This window comes from Zootoca vivipara, chromosome 14, assembly GCF_963506605.1.
Source record: "Zootoca vivipara chromosome 14, rZooViv1.1, whole genome shotgun sequence".
In the NCBI taxonomy this organism is placed as follows: domain Eukaryota; kingdom Metazoa; phylum Chordata; class Lepidosauria; order Squamata; family Lacertidae; genus Zootoca; species Zootoca vivipara.
This window is the reverse complement of record NC_083289.1, coordinates 53,625,679-53,636,761: the sequence shown is the minus strand read 5'-3', so window position 1 is coordinate 53,636,761 and position 11,083 is coordinate 53,625,679. Positions and strand designations below refer to the sequence as shown.

General features: G+C 53.9%; 1 protein-coding gene across 2 annotated transcripts; it reads left to right on the top strand.

The window, feature by feature from the left end:
* The first annotated feature begins 2,292 nt into the window (after window positions 1–2,292).
* On the top strand, window positions 2,293–10,516 carry DNAJA3 (DnaJ heat shock protein family (Hsp40) member A3). Of its 2 annotated transcripts, XM_035132201.2 has the most exons (12): window positions 2,293–2,470; window positions 3,288–3,424; window positions 4,205–4,288; window positions 4,440–4,640; window positions 4,934–5,086; window positions 5,366–5,513; window positions 5,753–5,817; window positions 5,919–6,047; window positions 6,674–6,789; window positions 7,192–7,289; window positions 8,546–8,667; window positions 9,391–10,516. In XM_035132201.2, exons 1-11 carry the CDS (start codon window positions 2,302–2,304, stop codon window positions 8,650–8,652), a joined length of 1,407 nt encoding a protein of 468 aa, XP_034988092.2. In that variant the 5' UTR covers window positions 2,293–2,301; the 3' UTR covers window positions 8,653–8,667; window positions 9,391–10,516. The 2 variants fall into 2 exon arrangements, with proteins under 2 accessions (XP_034988092.2, XP_034988093.2); XM_035132202.2 differs by lacking the exon at window positions 8,546–8,667.
* Window positions 10,517–11,083: the final 567 nt, after the last annotated feature.

The window sequence follows — 11,083 nt, the reverse complement described above, 5'->3', positions numbered from 1 at the left end:
TTTGGGGGGGGCAGGGTTGAAGGAGGGGGCTCCGGACTCAGCACGGTGAACTTGTATTCTGGAGAATAGCTCAAAGGGGATGGGGGAGTCCAAAGAAGGGATGAAAGCCCCCTTGCTTGCTGTCCATCTTCGGGGCCCGAGCGCGAGCCTCAAGCTCCTTCCTAATAAGCCTTGAAGCAGGAGGCGCGCAGGAGCCTTCAGAGCTTCTCTTCAAATCGGGGCCGCCAGCTGTTCCTCGAGCGAGGGGGGCTTTAGTGAGGGGCGTCCAGGCCTGAGGGTCTTTTACTGAAGACCCTTTTTTCTCCCCTGGGTATAAGGCTCCCACCAACGACTCTCCTGACCGGAGGGAGGGAGGGAGGGTGACGGGAGACCTGGCCTGCCTGCGTCATCGTCCCGTCCCGTCCCCCCAATAGGACTGTTGCCCCAGCGGAAAGTGAACCCAGGTTGGGTGGGACTGATGACCACTGAGGGACCCCTGGAACTGGGCAACATATGGGAATACAGCCGCTGACAGAAGGGCGAGGTCCTTCCACTAAGCGAATATACTTCCCCCGCTAGGGCATGGAGTGGGGCTCCCTGGGGCGCAGAGCTTCTTCCCCGAAATAATTTGGGGGGGAGTCCCCCTCTGCACCTCACCCCACGAGAGGGGACTGGGCGGGACAGGAGGGTCTCGTGTGGGTTGCTGCTGGCTCCGGAGGTCAGATGGAAGCAAGGAGGGCATCGTCCAAGGAGCCCAGAGAAAGCTGAGGGGCAGCTCCTCTCGCCCCACAGCAGCAGCCTGCGATCGCCTCCATCTGAAGGCCAAACCGTCGGTCAAATTGGGGTTTCCTGTTGTCGGACTACAACTCCCATCATCCCTGACCTCTGGTCCTGCTAGCTAGGGTTGATGGGAGTTGTGGTCCTGCTTCTTTGGCGATCCCTCGTAGCCGAGTAAGATGGTCTTCCATGAACACGGTCTTCTTAACTGTGTGTCCGTAAGTGACTGCGGAGGGCAGTTCTGGACCCACACGTCCTTCCACAGTGGGGACATTGGTTTCTGGGCAGGAGTTAATCACAGTGTGGATTTGCCAAGCGTGCCTTCCTCTTAGTACATTTCTCCCTTGCGTCCTGAGTTCGAGTGTCTACAAAGCCCATGACACCTTTGGTAAAAAGGGTCAGCAAACTTTTTCAGCAGGGGGCCGGTCCACTGTCCCTCAGACCTTGTGGGGGGGCCGGACTATATTTTGGGGAAAAAATATGAACCAATTCCTATGCCCCACAAATAACCCAGAGATGCATTTTAAATAAAAGGACACATTCTACTCATGTAAAAACATGCTGATTCCCAGACCGTCCGCGGGCCGGATTAAGAAGGCGTTTGGGCCGCATCCGGCCCCCGGGCCTTAGTTTGGGGACCCCTACGAGTGTTATCCAACTGGAGCGCTCGCAGGCCAGTGTTTCCCAGTTGTGTTTATGCTAGAATTTATTTTTTTAAGGTTTGCCTTGAGAGAGTCTTTAAACCTCTTTTGCTGACCACCAGCATTACGCTTTCCATTCTTAAATTAGGAATAGCGTAGTGGGGACCCAAGTTTGAGAAACGCTAGTAGGGGAACGGGCGATTCTGAAGCCGCAGCCAGTAAGTAACCTTAGACTGCCTGCTCACTCCTGCCAGGTGCCGTCTTCCTCGCACCTCCGTCTCCTCCCCAAATGCCCCCAGGTCACGGCACGCCCCGCACCCCTTCCCTCGCCTTCAGAGGCATCCCCACGAGAGAGACGGCGCTCATCGCGCGCAAAAGTCAGCCGCCCCGACTCCCTTCCGACGTGTCCGCCGGGCATCCGGCCCTCCCTAAAGGTAGCTCCAAGGGGGGGGGGCGAGATCCAGACACAGTGGAGACACACGCGCCTGATCTCGCCCGTTCCTCTTCCTGCAGCTTCCCTCGGCCAGATAGATGTTTGCATGTACGTATCTGCGTAGCCGCTGGCTCTTTCTCCTAAGCTGCAAGTGAAAGAACCGCCCACGAAAGCTCTTCCCGCCGGCACCAACGCGGTCGTCTTCCCGATGCCACAGAGCCCTTCGTGCTCTGCTCTTTGCGCTTGCAACACGAAACCTGGAATACAGGCGGGCGCTAGGACCCAAGAACAACCCGGAGGAGACCAGGCAGCCGCGGGGTTGGTTGACCGCTAAGAAAGGTCTAGGGCCCGACGAGAGAGCGCACGCGCAGTAGAGCCGCCCCACCTCCCGCTCCCGTGCGCAGGCGCAAACGGCGCTCTCGGGTCCGCCGGCGTCTCCTGCGCCTGCGCGGTGTTTCCCGGCGGCCCAAGATGGCAGCGGCGGTGCGCGCCTCGCTCCGGCTGTCGGCGGCCGTTGGCGGGGGAAGCCGGCTGGGCAGCGCCGAGGCCCGGGGGAGGCTGCTGGCGCTGCGCGTGGCGCGCTGGCTGAGCGCGGGCCCCGCCTGGCCCCCCGCGACCCGGCGGCTCGGAGGAGGCTCCGGTGAGGGCGCGCGTGACGTCATGGGGCGCCGCATGTGGAACTCCCTGCCACTGGAGAGAAGCGGTGGCATGGTGGGGGGGCTTTAGAAGGCGGTGAGATTCACGGAGGAGGCAGTCGGTGCTTCCGCATGGGGGTTGCCTCCGCTCTTAGGCTCCCGCTTCTCCGCTGCCTGGCTCCCCCCCCAAAGGGGCAGCTGGTCGGCCGCGGTGACCCCTTTGGCCCAATCCTGAAAGCTCCTGGCCAGCGACCCTTTCCCTCTAGGACAGTGATGGCCAAACCTGGCCCTCCAGCTGTTTTGGGGCTACAAATCTCATCGTCCCTAGCTAACAGGACCAGTGGTCAGGGATGATGGGAATTGTAGTCCCAAAACACCCGGAGGGCTGAGTTTGCTTATGCCTGCTCTAGGTCTGGGGAACCCTTCTGCAACCCATGTCCTCTCCTGGAGAAAACAGACCTTTAGCTCCAAGGACGCAGTTTCTGGGTATCGACAGCCAGCTGTGTGACTTGTGACAGCCGGTGCCTTAGGGGTCCTAGGATCCTGGGCATGTTATTATCGCCAACCAGTTTTAAACAGACATGAGGCAGGTATCCTTGCTTATTGGGTTGGCCGAAAGAGAAAAAGCAGGTTTTAAACACATCCATTACTCATGTACCTATGGACTTTGGTTAGGCAGGTACGGTGCCCAAGTTCTGGTTGGCTAGGATAGGGGGATTGCTCCAATTGGTGTCCAAAGGACTTGTGGTGTTTTTTGCACAGACCACGTAGCTGAGAATGAGACAGTCTGTTCTCCTAAAACCCCGTTTTCTTCTTTTGCAGGAGTGAAACATCATCCTCTTGCCTGCGCTGCCTCATTTCATACCAGCCCCGCAAGCTGTGCCAAAGAGGACTATTACCAGATCCTGGGGGTGCCTCGAAACGCCAGCCAGAAGGAGATCAAGAAGGCCTATTACCAGGCATGTTTGCTGAAAAGAAATGTCTTTAAGAAAATATATTTCTCAAAAATAAGAAGTTAGCATTGGAGTTAGAGGGTGCTGGCTTGTTCCATTTGTCCTCTTCCGCAGGGCATTAGCGTACAAATGTTTAACTGCAGTGCCTTATGCTTTCTGAGCCCCCTCAGGGGAAAAGGTGGGGTACAAGTAAGGATATAATAATCATGGTAATTTTTGAGTAGCCTTTAGGAAGGGATGGGCTAATGGAGAGGAGGAGTTTTTTAAAAAGTATTAGGAAATGGTGGAGAAGGACATTTTAATGTGATTGACCAGCTTTAGAGAAGCAAACTGGTTCATAGTGGTTGAAAGAGCAACCAGGTTTGTTGCTTTGAAGCAAAGGGACCCAGGTTTTTTTTTAAAATCAAGAGTTTGTTCTTACTAGAAGTCCACATGCAGGGATGTATTTATCTACCCTTCGGAATGGAAATGGTAGAGCTTTGCCTACACAGCACTCTGTGTCACACGCTTGTCATGATATTTTCCAGATATTTTCTATGTTCTTTTGGGAATTACTTTAGTTTGGATTTATGATGCTCTTGTTATTTGTTACTCTTATGGCACTTGTTACTCTCGTACAGAAACTCTCCTTGTCGTATGGTGTAAAATTTGAGTGATGCCATGCTCTTTTAACTTGAGCATAATGCTGTTGATTTGAAAAACAATATTGTAATCAGTAACAAAAAGAAGCAACGATGACAGCAATTCTCTTGTGCTTCATGTTCACATTTGGGTCTTTTTGCTTAGCTTGCCAAGAAATACCACCCTGACACGAACAAAGATGACCCTAAAGCGAAGGAGAAGTTCTCGCAACTGGCTGAAGCCTATGAGGTAACGTGGGGGCTGTTTTTTCAAGGGTGGTGACGCTGGGCTCCTTCTGGAGTGGTCTCATGGCATGGCTCAGAATGGCATCATGACTTCAAAATCCAGCCATGTTAGCTCTGTGAGGCAAAAATAAAGTCCTCATCTTCCTTCCTTGTAGGTCTTGGGCGATGAAGTGAAACGGAAACAGTTTGATACTTACGGGACAGCCGGTTTCAATGCAAGCTCAGCAGGATCCGGGCAACAGTATTGGCGTGGCGGCCCTTCTGTGGATCCAGAGGAGCTGTTCAGGAAGATCTTTGGGGAGTTTTCAGGGTCCCCTTTTGGAGACTTCCACACTGCCTTTGACCAGCCCCAGGAAGTGAGCATAACAATCTGTCTGCATGTGTAGTTTTTAAGGGAAAGTTACTTGGGAAAAGTTCATTATGACTGGGATTCTAGTTTTGACTGCCCCGTTGTCCAATTTGACTTGTAAGTAGCAATTCATTAAATGACTGATTTAATATTTACAATTGTGCTATTGATGAGACGGGGCCATTCCTAAAACAGGGAAACATTTAGCCCCACATCACTGTCTTCTGCCGTGTGCAAAATGACGAGTCAAAATAGCTGGCCCTGATCTTTGCCTGGGCATTGCTCCCTCCCTCTCTTTAGTATATCATGGAACTGACATTCAACCAGGCCGCCAAGGGCGTCAACAAGGAGATTCAAGTGAACATCAACGACACCTGCCAGCGCTGTGATGGCAAAGGGCACGAGCCGGGCACCAAAGTGCAGCACTGCCACTACTGCAACGGCACTGGCATGGTAAGTGTATTGATGGGTCACAACGCAGAGGAAAGCAGACTCCGCTCACTTGGCTGCTGTGTGGAGCCTTCTTCCTGTGCCAACTGGACCCCTTTCCTTTTGGGAGGATGGCAGGGAGCTTCCCCTCTTTGCTTGCTTGATTTAGATTCATTGAGAAACAGGAGCCACTGGAGACTCCCACCCCTAGGAAATGCCAAAGAAATAATCTCCGCTTGCAAAAATGCCCAGAAAGGCATCACCTCTCTCTGCATCTTCTCTCTCTCCCCTCCCCCAAATTAGGAGACGATCAACACGGGTCCCTTTGTCATGCGTTCGACGTGCCGGCGATGTGGCGGACGTGGCTCAGTTATGACGACCCCCTGTGTGATGTGTCGCGGCTCTGGGCAGACCAAGCAGAAGAAGGTGGTGATGGTCCCAGTTCCCGCAGGTCCGCATGCGCTGCCTTGTTTGAGTTGTTCATTAGATGGGGCGGCTGCTGCCATGCTTTCATGAAGCTTGGTTGGGTCAGAGCAGAGGAGCAACAGCTGCTTCCTGCAGAACGGATCAAGGGAGGGCTGGGGTGGCGTGGGCCTTTGCAAAGGTGGGCTGCTGAGGATTTTAGAATTGAGAGAAGCAGGAAGTACCAGGGGAATGCCCATGTTTACTACGCCCTTGCTCTGGCTTCAGGTGTGGAGGATGGACAGACGGTTCGGATGCCTGTTGGAAAAAGGGAAATCTTCATTACCTTCCGGGTGTGTATTTGTCTGGGCTCCCGTGGTTCTCTGCCCTGTTTGAAAATGGCACCCGTCTGCTGCTGCCACCTCCATGAACTGTACCTTCTTTCTGGATTCAGGTTCAGAAGAGCTCTACGTTCCGGAGGGACGGTGCAGACATTCACTCGGACCTCTATGTCTCCATAGCACAAGCTGTCCTTGGCGGCACAGCCAGGTCTCCTGGTCTGTACGAGACAATCAGCATTGCGGTATGTAGCAGCAGGTCCCTTGATGACGGGGAGCATGTGGGTGGTCTGTATGGCTGTGCCTTCTGGTCCCTGTCGGTGATACGGCTGAGGTGTCTCCCTCCAGAGAGCTCAGCCTGGGTGGCCAAAATCTCCCAGCCTACGGAGTGGGCCGCCTTGTTCATTTTACTATGTTTACTGTGTCCAAATGGAAATCTGTGTCAAGCACAGTATGCTCTCACTGCCCTCGTCTTCTGCTGCAGGACTCTGCATGTGGTGTGCGTGTTGCCACAGTGTCCCTCCCCTTCCTAGGCTCCTCTGACTCTTACAGCACAATCCTGCACATGTTACTTGGTAATTCCCACTGTGATCCCTTGTGCTTCCTTGTGTAAGCGTATTTAGAATTGCATCACTTGTGTAAGCGTATTTAGAATTGCATCCTGAATCTGTGTCGGCTGTTATCCTTTCCCTTTTACTTCTACTGTGTCTGACTGGCTGCTTACACAGTCCTGTGGGGGCTGTGCTTATTTTAAATGGAATTCTCTTTGTCTTGTTGGAGGGGGGCCTCCCTGGAGAAATAAATAGAACCGGACACATCTGGTTGTAGGCAAAATGCTGAATAAACCCTGTTCCCCCCACCTCTCTGCCAGATCCCCCCAGGCATTCAAGCTGACCAGAAGATTCGGATGAGTGGGAAAGGCATTCCCAGGGTTAACAGTTACGGTTACGGCGACCACTATATTCACATAAAGATCAAAGTTCCCAAGTAAGTGGGGGGCTTTGGGGGCCTGGGGGGGTGGCGTTCAGCAGGAGCATGTTAGACATGAAACTGCGCAAAATGCAAGTGGCCTTTGTTTTGGGAGATGTAGCGGAGAATGATGGATACAGGGGAGGAAGTCCACCTCTCCTCAGGCCACACCCCTTTTTGTATTAAGCAGTATATAATTGGTTATTAGCGAGCCCTCATTGGGAAGAGGCACCTGGGTTTCAAAGAGAGGATCCAGCGCTGCAGGACAGTGGCTTTGGGGAGCCTGGCAGACACCGAGGGAAGAGCCTGCCTTTTGCTTGTAGGCATGTTCATTAGGCAGTTCAGGTTTTCCCCAGGATCGTGAGCCTTCCTGCCAAGTGGATGCCTCCAAGGTAGCCCTTTCTCCCCTTTGTGCTGCAGGAGGCTGACAGACCGCCAGCGAGCCTTGATGCAGAGCTATGCAGAAGACGAAACCGAAGTGGAAGGGACCGTGAATGGCGTCACCAATACAGCCACTGGTAAGTGGAGCCCTGCGAGGTAGCACGCCCCGCGAGGTGTCTTTGGGCGCTTGGAGGTGGCAGAAGACCCTCCCGCCACCTCATTAAATGGCCCGCTCTGCAATGTGGTGCTTATGATGGTATTGAGCTGGGCAACATGGGACTTGTGTGGCCTAGTTGCAATGGCAGCGGTGTGACCTGCGCCCCTGCTGGAATGGAGGTCTCTTTGCATGGGTAGACGCCACATGGAACAAGTCTGGTTGTGTTGTGGTCCTCACTTGGGGGAGGGATCAGGGGGCATCTCTTAGCATCGCCTGACCCATCAGCTGTCATCTTAAGCTAAGATTGCGATTCTCCCTTAAAAAGGAAGAGGCAGGTGTTGATTTTGGGACCAGAGGACATAGGATGTAGTAAGAGGCATTTCAGACAGCCTGGATATTATTATTTTTTATGTAGTCATCTTCACATTCTTGGTCTCCTTGTGACATTTTCCCTGGTAGGGGGCACAGTATGATTTGCATCTGAAGGCCTAGGCTGTAAAGGAAAGGGGTGGGGCACTTGGAGAAGCTGCTTATGCCCTTCCTTGCACCACTGCCTTGTAAAGATACGGCGTCCAGTTGTTGGATTTCAGTTCCCATCAGCCCCGGGAGCCAGCATAGCCAGTGGCCAGGGGTGATAGAAGCCATAGCCCAGCAAGATTTAGGGGACCACGAGTTCCTCGTGTCTGGGTTTAAAGGAGCTGGATGATCTTTCCTGACGCAGCTGAGTGACAGAAAGGAGACCAGAGCCAAGCAGCTGTTACCAAGCAGGTGGCCCCCAGGTGCTTTGGTCTGCATTGTCCCAAGGCCCCTGAGAGCACAGCCTGGAGTTCATGGGGTTTGCAGTCCAGAATGGCTGGAGGGGCACCAGGTTGGCAGAGTTGGCATCTAAGAGATAGAATTGGAATTGCAAACAGATGCTGTGAGAAGCAGCAAAGATACTGTCTGGAGACGAGACCAAGGAGCAAGAGGCCAAGAAGCATCAGTTGGCAAAGCAATATAATGGGAAAGTCCGTCTTGGTTGATCCCAGGGCACTTCCAATACATAGAACATAGGCTGAACCGAAATGAGTTTGTTAGGCCTCCCAACACGAGCATGCCCCCCCCCCGCCGCCTTGCCTCTCCTCCTTGGGCAAGTGGCCAGGAAATGTTTCCAGGTGAGGTGAGCCAATGGGTGGCAGCAGCACCGCCATCTCACAATTGCATATCCTGACGCAGCTCTCTGCTGTTTGTGTCTAGGTGGCAGGGGGACGACTAGATCGGGGGCAGGCGAGGAGAGGCCTGAGGCCCAGGGGGACGACAAAGAGGGATTCCTAGCTAAACTTAAGAAAATGTTTAGCTCCTGATTTGCCCTGCCAGAGGTAGGAGGCCTCTTGTGTTCTTCTGTGCTCCCTGCTGCTGAGCAGACACAGAATTGTTTGCAGCTGGGTGGGGCAGCCTTTCTGGCTGAGGGGGACAAGGTAGCGGAGACCCTTCAGGGTGGGAGACCCTTCTTCCCTCCCTAGAATCCCATAAAGAGCAGCAGGTCTGGTCTGGTGACAGCTCTGCATGTTGCACTACTTCCTTCCTTGACCCACTGGGCCTTCCTCTCCTCTCTGCTGTCCCTCCCCACCAGCTTTTGGTTGCCACGGCGACCCGACAGCCACGCAAATAAATGGTGGGGGCACAAGAGTCTGGATGCTGCATCTCTTGCAAGCCACGTGTGGCGGCTTTGGGTGTCAGTAGAATGCATCAGATCCCTTTGTGAATTGCGTAGGTGCAATCCTTCAGGAAAGGGCCACTTGAGGCCCTGAACCCTTGGAACTGCCTGCCACTGGATGCTGGCAAAGCATCTCAAAAGGCCAGGCAGAGGCCCACTCTGCACCCAGGATGTCAGGGTTGGAGGGGTTGACCTACAGGCCTACAGCTGCCAGTAGTCACAGGGGAGATGAGGCTTCTCTGTGGCTACAGCTGGTTGTCTGTTGACTTCCACAGGGAGGGCCATGGCGGCAGGGGGGGCAGCCCTTGCCAGCAATCTGCTCTTTGCAGTCGAAGTGCAGTGCAGGGGAAGCTTCATAAGACTTCCCTTTTCCTTTTGGCTCCAGGGAAATGTTCTGCTGGAAACTAGGATGATGTGTGGCAGCGGTCGAGCGGCTGTGTCGTCCTTCTTGGGGGTGAAGCGATCACAGGAGCCTGGCAAGAAGAATTCTAGACAGACACGCTGGAACTTGCTTGGCAGGACGTCTGCGCAGGTGGAAGGCTTTCGCCTCTGGAAGCAGGACTTGGGAGGGGTGGCCTCTGCCATGTCGCCTACGGGAGCTGCAGAAGGTTCCAGGTTCCCTGGAGAGGACAAGACCCTCCTCCTTTTCCAGACAGATGCAGACCACCGAGTGGGAACCTGGACAGCAAAAACCAGCCATCCGTCTAGTTTGGCAAACAGTCCTGCTCTCCCGAGATGTTGACAAGCCCCGCAGAGAGCTCCTGAGATCACCCGCCCGCTCCCAAAAGCGGAGAGGCAGTGGAGAGCCCACGAGTTCCCTGTACCCCTAGTTCTTTTGGCCGCCAGGGGAATTTGGCTTCTGGGTTTTGTGGCACAACCTGGCCTCAGGAGGGCAGCTTCTTTTGACTCCAGCAGCTGTAAGTAAACAGCTGGGGATTCCTCCATTGCAACTGGGAAGGCAGGGAGATCTGTTGCGTCTCTCGTGTAGGTCTGAAATGCATCTGAATTAGTTGCCCCTTTGTGCTCCTGCTAGCTTGTGGGGTTGCAGCGTGGGGTGCTGGGGGGGGCAGCTCCTTCGTGCAGCAACATTGTTTTTTTGTAGGAAAGCAGTAGTCAAATACAACAACGCGCCTCTTCCCATTTACCTGCACTCAGGAGGCGTTTTCCATAGAACTTGCTGCGTGTGAAGCATCCCTCTGCACTTCTGGTCCAAGAGGACGGTTGGTGGGGGAAGCGAGAGCAGAATGTGCCCCGTTGGCCTCTGAAAGAGCTGGCTATGAGGTTGGGCACAGCTGAGCCACAAAGCAACCAGCACTGCTGGGGGTGTGAAGGTGGCTGCTGTTACTTATTTGGCCGCTTTAAGATTCCTACCCCCCCCCCGCCGCCATTAAATCCACCCGGACTGGAGCTCTCTCCCTTCACTTGCCAACAGACGGCATGTCCAGCCTCCTGAGCCATTTGGCCTGCAAGGTGATTCTGTATCAAATGTAAAATACACTCTATAAAAAAGATCTTTAGAATCCATCCATTTGTTCTTCTCCCTTTCAAATGTCACAGCAACCTGGAAGGATGTGAGAAGTGGAAGAATATTCTTGAGCTTTTTCTTGGGTGAGGGAGGGGAAGGGAAATGGTATCGCTGAACCCTGCTGCTAGGGTGTGATTCAGAAAGGAAAGCCATCCTATTGAACTAGCACCTTTCCCTGCTTGACCCTACATATTAGGACGTGGCTTCCTACATCCAGCTGTTAGATCCAAAGCAACAAGGCAAGTCCCCATTTCCTGGTCCTGTAGTCCTACCCCAGGCTGCCAGCCCTATGCCCTTTTATCTGGCGAGAGAGCCTGAGGCTTTGCTGCTATGCTGGTCACCTCCCATTCTTCAGGGTTCCTAAAGGGGTGGGGTAGAGCTGGCCAGCAGCCCCTGGAGTGGAAGGCAGGCTGCCTTGCTACAGGGTTCCACCAGGCCACAGGCTCAAAATCACTTCCTGGCCCAAGCCAATTCCCAAGTATGACTTCTCCCCTCCTTTGCGTCACGCAAGCCTTGGGCTTTGTAGCTTTGTCCAAGGCAAATAACTCCCCAA